This window comes from Vanellus vanellus (genome assembly GCF_965231255.1).
Source record: "Vanellus vanellus genome assembly, chromosome: 1".
NCBI classification, from domain to species: Eukaryota; Metazoa; Chordata; class Aves; order Charadriiformes; family Charadriidae; genus Vanellus; species Vanellus vanellus.
Genome location: NC_138905.1, coordinates 200024962 through 200044481, shown reverse-complemented (window position 1 = coordinate 200044481; position 19520 = coordinate 200024962). Strand labels below are relative to the sequence as shown.

At 36.6% G+C, this 19520-nt stretch overlaps 1 protein-coding gene across 1 annotated transcript in view; it reads left to right on the top strand.

Moving 5' to 3' along the window:
- Positions 1-18776, top strand: part of WASF3 (WASP family member 3) — a 51068-nt gene extending 32292 nt beyond the window's left edge. Inside the window, exons 3-9 of the mRNA XM_082487249.1 lie at positions 1079-1213; positions 4598-4751; positions 6848-6965; positions 12428-12603; positions 15482-15745; positions 17377-17744; positions 18463-18776. Coding sequence (XP_082343375.1) covers positions 1079-1213; positions 4598-4751; positions 6848-6965; positions 12428-12603; positions 15482-15745; positions 17377-17744; positions 18463-18620 — 1373 coding nt within the window. The 3' untranslated portion in view covers positions 18621-18776. The remainder of the gene's footprint in view (positions 1-1078; positions 1214-4597; positions 4752-6847; positions 6966-12427; positions 12604-15481; positions 15746-17376; positions 17745-18462) is intronic.
- Positions 18777-19520: the final 744 nt, after the last annotated feature.

The following is a 19520-nucleotide window of genomic DNA, read 5'->3' as shown; positions in this document are numbered from 1 at the left end:
GAGAGGGGTGTTGGCTGCAGAAATTGTGGAGGGAGAGATCTTAAATGAAGCATATCTGGATAGGAGGAACTGAGAGACAAGTAGGCGCCATACTGCCAGCTGAGTGAGCAGGAGCAATTAATTTGGGTGGAATCTGAAACTTGTAGAGGAAGTTCTGGGACAGGAGAAGTGGTTAATTGGGGATTCTGGTCTGGAGTGGTTGAGAGGTTTTGACTGAGGCAGAAGGAGAGTCAAACTGTGGATGAGAATGCTTAGTACTTTGGGAGGTGGGAAATCTAGGAAAGGAATGGGCATGCAGAAGGATCTGTGGACCAAGAGGGGATTGGGTTGATAATGTGGCACTCCTGTCTGCTGTAGCACTTTGAGGGCAGGGCTTGAGGCTGCAGATCTGGACTATCCATTCTCATAGTGACTGAGAAAATAGGGCAGCTGAAAGGGAGGCTGAAAAGGTTGTAGGCTCCTCTCTTGTGCTGTATCAAGTTCAGACTGGCCATGGGTAAATGTGGTCAGTGCCATCTCAGTCCCTCAAATGACTCCAGTGACAGAGGAGCATGTATACGGTGAGTGTTTGTAGAGGTAAGTGGGCTGCCTTTCATGAGGATCCTGTTTTTTCTGTGTTTCACTTTGCCTTCATTTTGATGTTGGCTTTTGCTCATGCTTATAACTAAATCTTAATGACTATGGACTGCGAGATTTTAGATTTCAAAATTTACTTCAGAAGCTTTTATGGACAGCAGAAACTTTTGATGGGCCTTTATTTTCGTCACAGAGGCAGGTTTTAATGATCAGTGGTGTCTGTTGGCAGTAGTTCAGCTACATATGGGTTAAAATTTGAAGGTCTTCCTGTTGAAGTAGAAGACTAACCAGGATGTCCAGAAGAACAGTCTTCAGGCAGCATTTATGGTATATTTTGAGATTTTGTCCAAATCTATTGCCCATAATTTTGCTGAATGACAAACTGAGCTGTTAAAAAACAGTAGCTGTAGGATTATATTATAACTTCACGATGCTGAAGCCATTTGTCTTGTGTTTTGTAAGCCCTTAGCAAAGGGATTTCCTTGTATATTTTCTTACACAGGCAAACATGCTGAAGACATATTTGGTGAATTGTTTAATGAGGCCAACAGCTTCTACATCAGAGCAAATTCCCTTCAAGACAGAATTGATCGCCTTGCTGTCAAAGTTACCCAGCTGGATTCGACAGTAGAAGAGGGTAGGTAATTGCATGAAAGCATTGAGCCAGAAGTGATGTTGACAAGACCACAGTATTTAATTACACAACAGTCTCTGTCTTTTCAAAGTAATCCTGATATTTCATCTTGTTTTTTCAGTAAGGCAAGCTGGGAAAAAATCATGTTAGCGGGGCGAGAAAAAAATATTCTTGAGTTGTATAACTGTCTTCATTTTTGACTTAGTGTTACTTCAGGAAGCCCCTGTAGTGATGGGGCCATTGCTCTGCCTTTTTTTCACAGGGAAAACTTTGTTTGTGAGTGTAATAAATCAGAAGTGAATATATCTAGACCTTACTGGAAATAAATCAGAATATTGGAAGAAGTTCGAGACAGTAATCTATTTATTTATTTCAGGATAGGGGGTCACAAACTATATTAGTAGAATCTGTTCTGCAGTCATCTAAGATCTTATAATACTCTTTACCTAAGTGAGGTACTGTGTTTGCAGCAACTAGGTGAAATTCTCCAGGGGCTTCTAGTCACTAGAAACAGTATTTCCTTTAAAATGCTGTTACATCCTCACTTGCTTAAGTGTTTGGTCGTTCACTTTGTAAATACACAGTAAAATCAAAGGATTTAAGTAATGTCATTACATTGTTCAAAAGCACTTATTTGGATTAAGTAAAGCATGTTTCTCTGTCTAGCTCTTGTAATAAGCGTGTTTGCTTCCATCTTCAGTTGTATGTCTGAGCCAGCCACTGCGTGTACTCCCTGTTCAGTTGATTCCTGACATTTAGTAAAATGTAGAAGCCTGTTACGTCAGAACAGTAGTGTAATATTTACTCAGTAGTAGTTAATGCTACTTGTGATATCACAGAATCATAGAATGGTTTGGGTTGGAAGGGACCTTGAAGATCACCTAGTTCCAACCCCCCTGCCGTGGGCAGGGATACCTACCACTAGACCAGTTTACTATATTTAATAGTAGTATTTATATGGTTTATATTTTATATTTATATTTGTGTAATTTATATAGTGTATTTAATACTACTATTAATGCCAATATTAAATTTTACTGTTGATATTTAATAGTGTAATATTTAGCCTTCTATTTTTAGTTTGTTACTGTTTGAAAATTATTACACGTCGGATTTTTTTTCTGTTTTTGGAACACGTTAACTGGTAGAGTATTGCAGCTGATGCTAGCCCCTTTCTTTTGTCATCTTAGAGGTCAAGAGCTATATGGGAATGTAAACCAAGCTATCATTACTACTATCCAGCTTAGTTTTTGAGGCATGTTGTGGTGGTAATATAAGCAAACTAGAAGATACTCATACCCTGTACTTGCTTCATGCTGAGGTGGATGGTGTCAGTCATCATGACTTTCAAGTCCAACATTTTTGGAAATGCAGTCCTCATCGAGGTTGTTTTTGCTTTTGTTTCTTTTTTTTTTCGTGTCTCATTTGTATTATGCAATACCTCCTGGCTAGTTTCCAGAGTTTGGAGAGTAAGTAAAAGCAGCCTGTTGGAAGGGGAAACTAGCGTATGGACTGAAAATTTGATCAGTTTTTATTTTAAATTGACAGCATACTCTTGCATTGCTGATTGTCTTTCCCATTAATAAGCTATATATACAAACTGCTGTCACTGTAGTGTCAGTAGGAAATTTTATTACCTATTTAGCTGTAGAAGTTGAAATTTTTATAATAATTCATTGTACTGTCACTAATAACTAAATATATAATTCTGGGTAGCTTAGGCATTTAAGTAAAACATCAGTTGCTAGGATGATTTTAAAAAACCCTTTAGATTTAATTGCATGAGTGATTTTTTTTTTTTTTTTTTTACATTCTTAGGTATAAAATATTTTTATATATACACTACATCTTAGTTACATATAATATATTTTCAAAAGCACATAAAAACACTCAAAAGCCCCATAAAAATGGGATTTGTGCTCTTTTGAATGTCTTCCTTCAAACAAGAATGTAACAATTCAGGTATATGCATCTGAAAAAACTGCATGAAATACCTTACTGGTTTATGTAAATGCATGTTTAAATAGAAAGTAGTTTCTCAAAAATGATGTTTTGATACTTCAGATAACATGGATGGGGGAAGGATGATTTGGAATGAAATACTCCGTTTCTAATTTTTTGCTATTTTAAAAGCTACTGAAGAATCTAAGTGGTCTTGGAGTGAGAGGCAAGACCTCACCATAGATAACAAAAATAGTTGGGTAGAGAAGTCCGAGTGGGATTTACTTTCCATCATGACAAAGGATAACAGTGTAACTTGCAGGTTCTGTATCAGACTTTGTGCCTTTCTGGTTCTGCAGGTGATCAATATATTAAACCTCTTTTGCTGAGTGCTGTTCAGTTACTGTGTGAAATTCTCATAGTTTGTTCTCAAGACTCGATAAATTAGATGGATGGACAAGAAATATTAGATGAAATGTCAATGGGAATGAAAAGAAAACAAGCCAGTGCATTTTGTTTGTACTTCTATGCCTTACTCTGTTGTAAAACTGTTGGATCAATTCAAGAAGTGGTTAGTGTCAATGTAGACAAGCCAGTGAAGAATTTTGTATTCTGTTTAACTGCAGTCAAATCCCTGTATTTTAGGTTGCCTAAGAATGGAAGATAACGTGGAGAGCCTATTGCCACTTTTAAACTGTGATTGGCATTATCTGGATCTTTTTAGCAGTGGTCACTCTATCTCAGGAAAATTTATATTAAGAATGAAACAAAGTCTTGCTAAAAGTGAGAGGAAGAATTAAAAGCAACTTAAATCTTTAGTTTGAAAAGAAAGAATGAAAAGGCTAGTATTGTTTCCCCCAGAATTGTGTACATGAAAAGGTGAAATGGAAGTATGTTACTGGACTGTATAAAGGAGGTAAGTATTTATCTCTAGAGAGATAAGGAAGAGTGAAGATCAAGGGATGTTCAATTATATTGAAAGATTTTGGAGTTGAAAGAACTCTCTCACAGGAGGTTCTGGAGGCCATAATTTAATTAAACTTAGAATGGGGTTGAATGTGTATGGATACAACATGTGATGATAAAACATGCTGTCTCAGAGGAATACCAGACCTTGTGTTTCAGGCTTGAAGCCAATCTTTCTGCTATTAGAAGTCCAGGTTAAACCTCGTAAAAAGGGGAGATCATTGGACATCTGCATGTGACAGGACTTCATCATCTGAGTCAGTCCATGGTCCCGTTATTTTAAGTGAGTTTCTGGACCAAGTGGGACTTAAATCTAATTTATTATGGTAATTCTTGTATGTCTTCAGTGCTTAATGTCATCTTCCAGTTTTCCTTCTGTATTTTGCTAAAAATATTTTAAATAGCTAGTGTAAAATGGGCTTTGTTTATCCACTTATGTTAATTTCAGACCTGTGATAAATGTATTTTTGTTTGTAACAGTATCATTACAGGATATCAACATGAAAAAAGCATTCAAGAGCTCAACAATTCAAGATCAGCAGGTAGTTTCAAAGAACAGCATTCCGAACCCAGTGGCTGATATTTATAATCAGAGTGACAAACCACCACCTCTGAATATTCTTTCACCTTATAGGTATGGAAATATTAATTGTTTACGTTCTTGTACTTTGCCCTTTATCTCCTAGTTATATGCAGAGAATAACTACAATAGAAGGCAAAAGCTCTATCGGTTACTGAGGTTTGTTTTTTCAGGGACTTCCCTGTTCATGGAAACAAAAATTGCTATTACCACACTTACAATTTTAAGTTGTACCTGACAAAATCATTGTATTTCAGCATAAGTGTTACATGGCAGCACCGTATCAGAGAGCAAGGGCCGTTGATTATGTAAAAAGTGAAAAGAAAATTAATAATGTACTAAACTGCTTGGTTTGGTTCCTTTATCCAGAAAGCTGGATTTGTTGTTTTTCCCTTCCCTCTATTATCCCTCTTCCCCCCAACATATACACATAATCTTTGCCTTTTCTTTTCCTGGCTACTTAACTGGTGAACAACAAAGCAGCAAGTGGGGCTTACTTTCCTTTTTTCTTTTCCTGTTTCCTTTAAGTTTATTGTTGCTCATGTAATGAGTATAATTTGTCTGTCTGAAGGGTTGTAGACATGTTTTTACTATGTCCTTCCAGCTTTTGAGAGGTACTAGTCTGGGAGGTATCTGTGTAAAGCAGGCACTCAATCTGCAGTGAATTATTTGAATTTTTTTTAGGAATGCGCAGCAGAGTACTTGCAGTGTATTTTATTTTTAAGAGCTTTTATTTGAAAGGTAAATTTTTCAGATTTATAGCTGAAGGCCATGTTTTTTTGCTACCACTGTAGACAATAGTGGTGTGTGTTTGTAGGCAGCCAGTTAGTAAGAGCTGTTATTGATCAGCTGTTCTGCACAGCTATGTCCTAATATATATCTGGATGACAGTGTCAGTGATCTTTAGTGTTATTCCTGTTTTATTGGGGATACTTTAGTGAAATTTACTTGAATTATATTTCTGGGTAAGTCTTTTACATCTACTGAATTTAAATTACTTGTGTTTGCTTTGGACAAAGCTTAAGCAAATTTCAAATTGTAGCCTGAACAAAGCTGGAGGTGTGGAAGGGTGGCCCCAGTGCCCCCATCAGTATGTTAGAAGTTTGTAGCGATGAAATTAGCACACAAGAAGTAAGGGGTTTATGGCTGTATCACCAGACAGTATACTGTACTCTATACTGTGCTCCAGTGGTTGTAAGGTTTCCATGTACTGGATCTCCATTGCTCTTGATCTTGCTGGTAGAAATTAGTGTTCAGCTGCCATCAAAATTTGCCCAGGAAGAAATTAAGACCCACAGCCAAAAGATGCTCTGAAGGACACCGGTTTAGCAAGCTAGACTGGGATCACCATCATATGCTGTTTGGACCATGCCAGCTTCCCTGCCATTTTGACTTCCCCTACATGCATTGCTTTCCAGGAGCTTATGATATTAAAAGATTCCCTATTTCCAGGCCATGGGGTCAAATTAGGATTTGAGAACGTACCTCTTTTGTGGCTTCTTAGTCTGGGTGTCCCTGGCTCTTGCTGCCAATTGGAGCTGGCAAGCCCAGATCCAACTCTGTCTCAAATCCTCCTAGAATAGTCTGGTAGGATTCAGCCTTTCAGATGCCATCCCTTTCCTAGCCCTTCCCCTGGTTGGAAGAATCCTACTGAGAATACTGACTGTCTTGTGCTTCCTGGCACAAGGGCAAAGGTACTCAGACCTGCCTTGTTCCTAAATCCAGATCTTAAGACCCATCTGGATTGAGCCAAATACTCCTTTTCCAGTTCTTTTGAGACAGTTAAGTTCCATTCTTACACTTCTCTGTCTCCTACACACCCTGTCTTGGCACTGATCATCTTGCAGCACCAGTGAATTTCACTCCAGTGAGTTGGCTGATGCAGGAGCCTGGTCGGCTCCTGCTGAGCCCTGGTGAGGCGTAGCCTGGGAGCATGCCTCCCAAAAGGCTGGGTATTCCACCCCTCTCCCCTGAAATTCTTGGCATGAATCAAGCCAATTGTAAGCTGTAACTACAAAGAGTGGCATTTAATGCACTTGGCATGCTGTCATCTTATAATGCAAAAACATGATAATCGTCAAAGGTGAGTTTTGTTGGTTTGAAATATACTAATTCATATTTTCTTAGCTTTTCTTCTACTGTATTTCCAGGGATGATAAGAAAGATGGATTGAAGTTCTATACTGATCCTTCCTATTTTTTTGATCTTTGGAAAGAGAAAATGTTACAAGATACTGAAGATAAGCGAAAAGAAAAGAGGAGACAAAAGGTAAAAGCAGAAACCTAATAGCAAATGTATGTATTAGTGTTGCATATGGTTGTCCAGGCATAAAAGTTGCTAGGTAATACTTAGTTTGTGTGCGTGGAACGACTATAACTCTTTATACGTGGCTGTAGATTCAGTGGGTTCAGTTTTTATAACTCATACTGTGTATTTTAAGAAGGTGGTAAATTGAATTTTAGGAGTACTGTAGTTATCTTCCAAGATACTTTCTTTAATCCTTTGCCAGCCTCTGCTTATTAGTACTCAGCAAAATGGCCCGGTTCCGCTTCGGAAAAAGACACTGTGATTTAGGGGAAGAAAAAAAAAAAAAAAAAAGGAATTTGAATTATGGTTTCCTTTATTTTCATAGTTCTTCATCCAGCAGCATCAATTCCTGTAGCAAAACATGAACTTATTCAGCAATAAATATTTTTGTTGGGGTTTTTTAATTCCTTGATAGTACTCTTCACTTTTCTACACCTGTTACAAGCTAGTAAGAAGATAATGCAGAGCAAAATTATTCTGTGGTTCAGCAACAAGAGAAGATTAATTTTAGGAGTAATATTCTGTGCTTCCTGTAAGTTTAAAACTGAGAAAAAAAGGCTTTTTCACAGAGAAGTGTCTTCAGTCCTTCTGAAGTATCTTCAGCAGTTTGATCCAAGATGTGTGTTCTAATGCAATCAAGATTTTTCTTAATGGATTTTAGTTTTGAATGAAGAAGTTAGTTGCTACTTCTGCAGCTTCTTTGCGGTCATGTTTTTTTTTTTATCAAATCTGAGGGCTTTAAGATTTTAGAAGATAATTCTGGAAAAAAAAAAGTGAAGGAGAGTTTGAAGCAATGACTGCCTATCTTATCTGGCAGAAGGTACCCTTTTAGATAGGCTCAGCAAGAGATAAGAGATTTAAAATAAAAGGAATCCAAACGATGCACACACAGCTCAGAGGAAATAGAAGGAAGCTACTTAGTTTTCAGTACAAGTACATACACGTAGGTGTGTGTATGTACACGTGTGCATATATCATATATTAAAATATCTATACATATGTATAGATAACAGGTATTCTATATCAGCACATATATACGTGTATTATACACATGTGCATATAAATAATGTCTAATATATGAACATACATGTTAATGTGTATTTGTGTATTTACATTGTGTATAACACGTGTGTGTTATAGGGATAATTGCACCCTTTGGAAGGGATAATCGCACCCTTTGGATTTTTTTTCCTCCCACCTTTTTCCCTTCAAATTTAGATCTTTTCACTAGAGAGGGGGATAAAAAGAAACTATCAACTGCTATTTTTTTATTCTGATTTAATATTAAAAAGGGAAAAATACAAAAGCTTTTAAAAAAACTTGTATCAGAATATCACTTGAAAAATTTTTGATAGCTTTAGAGAGATTTTTTACAAAACCACTTTATAATATAAACTTGCTTTCAGACTATATTCTAGGCAACACATTTGACGTATTTCCATCTGTGGTATACTTGTTATAGATTTTAATTGTATTGTTACAGTCCACAAACCAGATGTAAAATATGCTCAATTCCAGTCATGTGGGATTATAGCCATACATCACAGAAATACTCCTTGATAAGTTCTACCTGAAGTGCTGTTTGGTTTGATTAAATACGTAACAAGACCTAGTAAGAAGAAAGCAGCATAGATTTGAGTTTGCATGGACAGGTGTCACTTTGACAGGAAGAAATCTGGTTTGTAGCCTTCTAGAAGCTGGTGTGCAAATTAGCTTTTTATCATCTGGAACTTTTAGAGAGCTAGAGGGCACTATTCATTCCACAGGTTTCTTAAGACTGTCATATCCTTTTGTTCTTGTCCTTACGATAGCAGTGACCAGGAATGAATTCCAGAGCATCTATTAACAATTTTGTGGCTGAAGTTGTATTTTGAATCTATTAAGTGAGAATTCTTTATGTAATTTGTACTCTACAGAAGCACAAAATATGAAAGTTGTTGAGAAACTGTGCAGGTGAGATAGATGTGTATTGTTTAGCAAACTATAAACTAGACATCTAAATGCAGTCCTGCTCAGCTGACTGAATATAGCTGGTTTTTAGCTTCAATTTTTCAGGTGGTCAGCGAAGCCTTGAGAGTACTCCTTACACCAGAGAATCAGTTTTCCAACATTATTTTGGTAATTTGCCATTTGCATTTATGCTTCAGCTGTTGCAGCAGAAGATTTCCGAGGAGTTTTGTTTCCTGCTTTCAAGTATCTTATTTATTGTTTCTGTATTCAGTTTAACTGAAGAAATCTAACACAGGCTTTCACTGATTTGGCTCTTTTAGGTGAACTTTTCTCTCTGAAGAAAACTGTAATTTTAATTCTTCAAGTTTAAAACCTGTGGTGTAGTCTGTTTGGTTTTGGTTTGTTTTTTTGTGGTTTTTTTTTTTTTTTACTGTCAAACTCTCAGTAGATCAGTTCAATGGAGTTAGTTTTGACTCTTGCGTATATCAGTAATATTCTCAATTGAATGGCCATAGTAGACCAGCTGCCAACTGTTGATTAACCAAAACAAAGTTGTTCTACTTTGCTTTTTATTGTTCCCCATTTTTTTTTTTCTGAGGAATGATTAGTTATTTAAATAAGTAGAAATCTTTAAATTTGGAGGGCTTGTATTTCTTGAGGACTTGTGATTTATAGGATCTTGTAAATTTGTGAAGTCAGGAAAATACTCCTAGGCTCATGCTTCCAGTTTTTTGAAAGTATTGCAAATACTTGCTGAAGCTACTTTCTGTTACTAGCTCTAATTCTTTATTAAGACGCTTGAAATATCATTTGCTAACTCTTGATGCGAATATCAAACCTAAAATTAACTTAACCCTCTTTGAGGGCTCTAATGTTTGTTGTATTTGCTGAAATCACTTCCTGCCAACAGCTGAATGATGTACTAGTTTTCTGGCTTAACCTACAGCACCCACTTGTCTGCCACAGCTTCTATTAAACTTGGTTGAAGGAAGTAACTTTTATTACTATTGCTTATCTTTCCTAAGCAATATTTCTAACTGTAGTTATTTTGAAAGGCTTCAGCTCCCCTAGAACTCTGTTGTCATTGCCCTAGGTACTAGAACTGTAGCTGTCACCATTGTTTATTGAGGTAATTGAAAGTATTACTGGAACAATTTGTATAATATTTAATTTAAAATAAATACAAGTAGGATTTAGTATGGTTTGAATAGAAAGAGTTCCAGCATATTTATTCATTAGCGCAGTTACAGATGTTGGTCTGGAACAACCTATCCAACTGAAATCTGATCCAATAAAAACAAACTAAATTTTGTGGGTTTGTTATGTTGTTTATTTATACATGCATATGTATTTACCTTTTTCATAGAAAACATAGCGATCTCTCTAAACCCAAACTATTAAATAGGTGATTATATGTAAGCAGTCATGTAAACACTATTTATTGTACAGGAATTGTATTAAATGATTGTCTTCTGAGCAGCATCATACGTTGGTCAAAAGATGGATATTTACTTTATCTAGAAACTTGCATGAAATATGTAGTTGTGACCCTTAGAAGATGGAGTTACTATTCTGTGAGAAAAGAAAACTAAAGCATACTTCCAGTTAACCAAAAGGCATACTTGTACTTTCCTCTCCAATCTAGCAGGATTTAGTAACAAAATCTTAATAAATGAACCAGGATAAAAGTCACAAATTAAAACAAATTAAATTTTGCAGCAATGAAATGAAAAAGACAGATGTAAAGCCCTTAGCAAGCATATATTCAACCATGGCGATTAGCAAAACTTTATATATTTAAAATGAAGCATGACTGAATCTGTCTCTCTTCTGCTCCAATTCCTGTGTTGGGAAATTTTTATGTGAAGAAGTGGCATTGAAGGAGAAAGTAAAGCCTTGCATAACCTGGATAAAAAAGGGTGTAAATCTAAAAAGTTTGGGCAGGAAAAAGACTTTATAGGAGGTAATTAAGAACCAAGGTGATGATCTTCACTTAACATGAATCAGATCAAAAAATCTACTCACTACAGTGGCTGGGAATGAGCAAGTGTTGTTGCAACATTTGGATGTTGAACTTCAAAAAGTCTTTTCCCTGTCATTCTTAATGTTAGCAGGTGTGGATCAGCAGGTCCCTCATATGGACATGCATGAACAAGCAAGAGATCCAAAACATTGGCAGGCAAGCCATTTGATAGAATTTTGTTAGTTGTATAATGCCAAATACATTATTTCAAAATTATTTACTCAGCGCTCTTTGACAGTTGGAGTAAAATACCTGTCTTGTGTGGTGTACTTTTTTCTTTTTGGTGAGATGGGCTTTCCAACTATTATTCCTTACTTTGAAGGCAGAGATTCCACAATAAAATGCTTGCTTAGCAGCATTTTACCAAACTCTTCTCTAAATACAATTGAGTATGACTGTTCTCAGAATATCAATATAATTATTTCCTGGGAAACTGTTTTTCTAGCAGCCGAAAGCTGAATGCATAGATAAACTGTTTAATGTATTTATGAATTACTATTCTGAGATGTGGGCTCTAGAGCAGATTAAAAAAAAAAATTAAATCCAGTGCCCTCATAAACGTTGAGAAAGAGTAGCACATAAATACCCTTCTCAGTTTGGATTGGACAAACTTGTTTGTTTTTCTACTGAAGCATCAATATGTTTTTTATAGTCATACTGAGTAGTCAGAAGTAGGTGAGGACGACACTTCAAAGGTGTGAAAGCATCGAGTCCTACTATTAGGAGATCTTACTAATAGATAAACACTGCTTTAAGAAACTGAACTGACTGATTTGTCATGAAGTTATCAAGCTGTAATATATTATTACTGGCTTGAACATTACTGACACATTGTAGAGAGGATTAGTGTAATTCATTTTTATATAAGATAATTGGAAACAACGATGAGGAAAAACTAGGAGGAATTTTGGTAGTTAATCAGATCTAAGAAGGGAGAGGAAGTTAAAAAAGATTCTTTCACATGGACTCTGAAATAGGAAAACGTTTCTAATTTTTCCATACTCCCCCAAGGTCTCAGGTGGTTGTGACCCTAATGATTAACCAAAATAACCCTGAGCATATTTAACATATTCTCACAAGACTGATTTGCAGGAGAAGGAAATTGCAAGTTCTTCAGAACGGTCTAAATAAATTACATTTGATGTTAGAAGAAGTTAAACTTTCTGGCTTTTAAAATCAGTCACGTTTCTGTATTTGGAAAGCAGTAGGTCAGTATCAAACTAGCATGTGTGTCCTACAGAAGAAGGGCAAAGCAGCAGTCTTAGTCCTGATGAGGTTCATAGCGTAAGGGGATGTTCTCATTTTCAGTGCAGAGTAATTTTATGAAGACTTGGCTTCATCTGTAAATCTGGTCTTATTTTCATGCACTCTAACTGCATTTTAACCAGCTTTTTTCCTTTCCTTTTTTTTTCTCTCTTTGCATGCTTTATTTCTTTTGTTTGAACATTAGGAGCAAAAGCGTATAGATGGCACCACCCGTGAGGTGAAAAAGGTTAGAAAAGCCAGGAACAGACGCCAGGAGTGGAATATGATGGCATATGACAAAGAGCTTAGACCTGACAACAGGTTGTCTCAAAGTGTGTACCATGGAGCATCTTCCGAGGGATCACTGTCCCCAGATACTAGGTCTGTTTACAGCAAAGCTGTTTCTTATACCACAGTTGTATGTTCAGAATTACTGAGTAGAACTAGGTGTTTTTACAGGTGGGGAAGAGTTAGAAGAGACAAAACATAGAAAGAATGTTTTAAAGTTCTTAAAATTATTTTAAAGTGTAAATAATGTAATAAATTCTGTAATGATTTTTTTTCTTCCTCAGCTTCAGATGAGCATTTTGTCATCATAATGTTATACGCTGTGGTGAAATAAGTATTTGCTGCATGCTTTATATTTGATCTTCAGTAGTTGTAGTTAAAAGCATTTAATTCTGCCTCACTAGATGGTGCGAAGGAAGAGGTACTGACATTTAGTTTGTTGTGTGTTACGCTGCTGATAGCTTAATAAATATTTTTCTGTGATCTACTCAATTAAGCATACTATTGTCTCTAACAGATTGCTTTAATGGCGGAATAGTTCAGCTGTATTGATGTTATATTTGTCTAAAAAGCAAGCTACAAAACCAGATTCAACATTATTGCTTGAAATAGCAGAAATCTCTGCTTAGAGACACACAGCAGAATTCATCTTCATTGACTAAGCTTCCCCTTGAGCTCAGTGGGAGTTACCTTCTCCTGGTGTGCATGGAAGTCTGAGTTTTTTCACTAAAGTGGTCTAACTAGAGGATTTTTCCGCTTATTTTATTTCCTCTGTCTGTCATGGATAATTGCTAGCAGTAATTTTAGGAATAAATAGAATCTACTGGAAAGAAGTATGTGACAATATAGTGTTTAAATTGTTGAATGGATAGGTTGAGGAAGCAGCCACCACTCCAAAAGTGTGGACCGATACCTTTAGTCTGCTGTCCAGTGGAGATTAATTAAAAAAAAAATCTCCTCAGAACTTAGTATATGTAATGTTTTGGTCTTTGTGAAGAGTAATCGTCTTGTAATTGAAACAAGAAAAATTTAAAAATTTGCTACTGCTGGTTCAATAATATATTCAGACCCTTTCTTTCTGTCCAAAATCCTTTAATCATCAATTTTTTTTTCACAGTTTCAAATGCAAAACATCGTCTCATGTTTGTCAGTCTGTAATGTTTCATTAAGACTATGTGTTCCATGGATTTATCTGGTAAAATAGCATTGGTGTTCAGCTGTCAAGTGCAAGATGTGGATTTTTTTCATTATGAGTTCTGTGTTTCACACATATGGAGTCTTTTTTTCTAGCCTTAACACCTTGCTTCCAGGGTTCCCAATTTTAAATAATCATATTGAAGTGATTTGCTTTTATCTCCCAGCAGTGTCAATGTGTATTTGACTGTTTGCCAGATACCCATAATATTTGCAATCAGTAGGATTTTTTAAGCAGAAATTGTAGAATGCATCATTATGTTGGATATAGATGTTGTGGTATAACAGATATCTTGTATTTATACAAGCCTCTTTCAAATTTTATAATGTATGGAGAACTTTCAATCACTGATATTTGATTCACGAAATTTAATCCTGAAATCTGTGTTTTTACATGCATGAAGAGTGAATTTTGTGAGTGGTAGTGAGGTGGAGAGAAGGCTTTCTATTTTTTATTTTGGGATAGTCTTAGCTGTAGGAACTAAGCTATAAAAAACCCCATACATACAGAAATAAGTACTTGTTTCAGAGACATTTTTATGGTGACTGCTACTGCATGAGCAGTGTTTTATAAATAAGGTCCCAGAGAAGTGTATTGGCTATATTGTGTTTCTTTTTTAATGCTAAAGTTAAAAAAAGCTCACGTTTCTTCTCATTTGCTGATTGTAAGACTTACGCATTAAACATTGAGATCCAAGTGTCCAGACTGTGGCAATTTACAATGTATTTGTTATACTTATTGTACTTTAGAGAGAGAAACACAAGCTGAATCCAAACAGAAACCAGCAAATTAATGTGAGAAAAGTAAGAACAAGAAAAGAAGAGTGGGAGAGAAGGAAAATGGGCATTGAGTTCATGAGTGACGCAAAGAAAATGGAACAGGCAGGAAGCATGAAAGAGGACAAAATGCCCAAAGGGTTTGTCGTTTTGTTTTACTCAAAGCCCTGGCTTTTTGTTGCTTACCTTGCTTCCAGTCTTACAGATAAGTGCATCAGTTTACTGTGTTCACTAAAAGCCAGGCTGCACGATTGTTCATTACTAAAACATCTATTTGCAGTAATGGGATGAAGAGATCCTTTTGCTCCCTCTCTTGGGCTTATTTGACAGAGCATCCTAGACTTTGTATCTTTATGAACTCTCTGCTCAACTAATATTTACATTTCCCAGTTTCTCTAAACCTTTCCAGCAAAATTAATTGTGCAAACAAAATAAAAGTGGTTTCTAACTTTTGAAATTGGTTTTCTCTGCTTTGGTGAAATATATTCTGCATAATTGTGAGTGCTTGCAGTATTGCTTTCCTTTTTCTGCTGCCATTGTTAACTTCAGGCAGGTCTGATAAGTATTATCATTTCAAGCAACGGACTGTCAGAATCATATGCCTCCTTTGCGGCTACTAAAGAACTCTAAAATCTGGAGAAAGCTCTAAATTTTTTTGCCTTTTTTAAAGTCTGCATTATAGGAGGACATTCTGCATGCAGCTAGTATGCTGAAATATTGAAAACACTCAATTTCAGTCCTTTTGTGCTGACTTGTCAGACTAATGTATTTTCAAATTTTAAGCTGAACTGTGATTTTTTTTTTTTTTTTTTTTTTTTTTGTTGTTGCACTTGTGGTTTCTGTGGACTTACAAGGGAATGGTGCTTGATAATCAGGGAGTCCTGTTACAAGAAAAATAATTCTGTTTGCATTCTTTTTAGCTTTTCTTGTCAGCTATTTAGATAATGCCCTGTTACGCTCACATAATCTGTTCTTCTGCATCCATTTACTTTAATTTTAGGTCCCATGCATCTGATGTTACAGATTATTCTTATCCTGCAACTCCGAATCATTCCCTCCATCAGCAGATAGCAATGCCTTCATATGGAACAGGAGATGGTCCACAGTACATGGCAGCATCCCAAAGCCATGAGCATGAATACAGACCACCTTCCACCACTGTACGACATGCTACTTTAAACAGACCTCAGCAACCACCTCCACCTCCACCACAGCCTTCAGATGGCCAACATAGTTCAGTACCTGTGGTACCAGCAGAATATGGGTAAAACTCCTGATTTATTCCATTGGATTCTTGCCAAAACTAGAGGGATGCATGTTTTTCATAACCATCATAACATATAATGCATACATACAAAAAGACCACAAATACATTTGTTATCTCCCTGGGGAGGACCGAAAAAAAATTGGTATAATTTTGGCATACGAATGGAATTTGAGTGAAGAAACAGTGAAAGCAGAAATAATGAACTGTGTATTGACTGTGGTGAAATCAATATGCTTGTATAATACTAAGGGTTCCTAATATAATATTAAAAAGGGGATAATTTTAAAGTGGAAAATAGTTACAGCACCATTTGGATAGTATTTTAAACTTCAGGGAACATGCAGAAAAAGTATTGCTGAATGTGATTAACATGGCAGTCTGTGTTGCATCCCTGAAATGACTTTTTAAATGAGCTTATAACAGAATTGGAAGGGATCTCCTCAGGCACAGAATCAAGTTCCCTACTGTCACAGACACCTCTGTAATTCAAGATATGAATTTATCAAACTCCTACATAGATATTTTGCCTGAATGCATTCTGAAGGAAGGCTTGCTCCAGAGCGCTGGCTATCCCATAGCAAGAAAACATCTGTTTTCTAACCAGTGTGTGCCTGTTCGTTCTTTTGCTTAAGTAGCTCAAACTTTCAAGTTGTAACCCCAGGAAAGTTGTAATCATTCTTGCCTATGTTGTTTTAAACTAAGCAAGGCAAGGTTTTTCAGCCTCGCTTGGTGTGTCCTGGGATGGCATTTACCTGATTCATGGCTGTATCGTGCTGTAGATGACTCAGTTACGCTATGATTGACTGCTCCAACCTACATTTTCTCTGTTATTTCCAGTTTATAACAGAAATACTTGTGCCTAGTCCCCAGGTACATGGCCATTGTCAGCGTATCACAGTTGTCATACATTGACATGTATCACTGAACATCATCAGTAACTTTCCTTCAACTCCTGTCTCCTATATCTAATTCTTTACCTACTTCATAACTCTTATATTAATTCCCATTTTTTTTCTGCTTAAGAATTCTTTTAATGACATTTTGATAAAGAAATTGGCTCTTCGCTGTTCCTCCTCTTTAAAGTATCAATCAAATGTATCAATTTAATTAAATATTTAAATTGATAAAGTCAACTAAAGAAGCACATGAGATGCATGATATACCTTTGGGTAGATCTTTCCATTCATGCTTTCCATTGTTCTCCATGCCTTTGTCTTTTATTATCTGTTAATATTTTTTCTAACACTTGTTTTTCTATGGAAGTGATCCACATAGTCTACAGTTTGCTTGGTCCCTCTTTCATCATAGGCATTGTACTTAATATTCTCACAGAGTAGATGTTTAGTAACAAATAAAGCTTTATACTTAACTAGGCCAGGAGTATTAAGAAAAATCTCACTTTGTGGAGTACTGAAAGGACACTGCCTTTAACTTTGTCATCTGCCTTAAATCTCAATGTATTATCAATATTTGACAACTCATATGTTTGTAGTCACTTGCATATTTAACTCACCTGTTTAAATTCCTTTTGGTTTTTGTTTTAGCTGAGGTTGGATGAGAGCAGTTTAAGAGGTGATGATAAGTCCTAACTTTCAATGCATTAAATGTTCTTGTTCTGTTTTGTATAGGATGCTTCCAGCTCAGATGGTGGATTATTACAATCCTACAGGTCCTCCCCCTCCTCCTCCTCCCCCTATGATTCCTTCAGCACAAACTGCATTTGTTAGTCCCCTTCAGCTTCCTGTGCCACCTTCCCATTCTGGACTGGTGACTGGCTCTACATATGCAGCTACTCATCCTCCTCCTTCTGGTGGGCTTGTCACTGCTCCTCCTCCTCCCGGCCCACCTCCTCCCCCTCCAGGCCCTCCTGCTGCAGGTTCATCCCTCTCTTCCTCCCCAATGCATGCTCCTCCAGCTGCAGAGGCAAAACGTCATGAGCCTGCACAGCCGCCGATAAGTGACGCACGGAGCGATCTTCTTGCTGCCATTCGAATGGGTAAGTGGACACTGGGTTTTAGGTATTACTTTTTGTTTTAATGACAGCACTGTGTTTTCCAGTGTCGGAGTTCATGGCTTCTGTTCCCAGCTGGGCAGAAAGTCACTGAGAGACTGGTTAACCACAGGTGCCACGCACCCATTCTAACATTTCTCAACCCTGACTTTGCATCATTTGCTAATGCCTACAGATGTACAGCTTTGTCAAACGTTCCAGTGTTTGTATGGACATAATCAAATGAAAACAGTACTTGTGTTCATTGTGTAAAGTAGCCAGTAGAGGTACATGGATTTTTGTTTCTATTCAGAACGGAGTTATCCAACACCAGGCTTCAGCCCACTGAGTTTTAACCAGTGACTAATGGCTGTTCCTGACTTTGCTTACAATATGGAGCTGTAGGTCTAATGGTATTTCCAAATACAATTATGAAAACTTTCGTCTTCAGATCAAAGGGACCCTTACAGTCTTGAATATTTAGTTTTAACATATAGTTGACAGTTTTAGAAGTCTAGAAGTATTCAGTCTCTGAGAATGGATTCCAATCTGCCTTTTTTGTCTTCCTCTCTTCCTTGTTCAGGGAGGCTCTCTAACTCAATCGTTTCTTTTCTTTTTTTCTTCATGAATATATTGTTACGATAAAAAAAACCTCACCAGTAACAATATGAAACTTAAAATCTCTTGTGCAGAAAACTTTGTCTGAGAGTAATTGTCTCTACAGGAATTCAGCTGAAAAAGGTTCAGGAGCAACGTGAGCAAGAAGCGAAGCGAGAGCCTGTTGGAAATGATGTGGCAACCATCCTTTCAAGACGCATTGCTGTGGAATACAGTGATTCCGATGATGACTCAGAGTTTGACGAGAACGATTGGTCAGATTGAACCTGGTCCAAGCCCAGTGGCCAGTTTATTAAATACTTGGCTTCAGCGATTATTTTCTTAGCAAGATGTAAAGCAGGATGTTGACCTGTATTAAGGCTAGTGATTGAAGTGCTAAAATTGAACTGGTATTATTCAGAATGCTGTAGCTTAGCAACTCTGGTAATAATGATGTGATTATGCTTATGCAGATCAGAAACTTGTCTTACTTTCAGTATTTACCACATAATACTTAAGTGCCACTAAATGTAGCAAATCATGTGCTGCGTGCAAAATACGCTGCAGTTGTTGCACTGTTACAGAACCAGCATTTTATTTTACTTTCCTGTCTCGAAGGGATAAAATATATTTTTTTGACTTTACATCTTATTCTTTTAATTACGTAAGCAACTTACGTACTTGTGAATTGGTCTGGTTGTTAGTCTTTGAGGGCAGTTAACTATATGACTGAGTGAAATGTTAAGTTCCATAAATAAGACTTTTATCTTTTTTATTAGTTACTAATTATGCCCACCTTAGTCTATTTTTAATCACTTCTGGGCTTAGGGTTTTTTTTTGCATACAGAATTGATTTTATATAATCTTTCTTTTTATCTTAAAAATGTAGCATATGATGAAATGTATCTTTGAAGAATGAATCCACGTGATCCAAAATTACCATTCTGCAAGCGGACTGGATAAGTGTGTAACAGTCCCAGCTCTAGGGTGCTGGCTGCTTGTTGCGTAGAGTGCTGGGGAGTCTCGGATAGGTAGCAGGTGCACGTCCATGTTACAACTAAAAGTTAAAATACCTGTGGAGCTTTTCAATTTTGTAATACAGATCAACTAGATGCAAAGATTTCAGGATAGACCTAATTGAAGCCATATGCTTATTGCAGTGTAGAGAGGTTACTCTGCTATTAC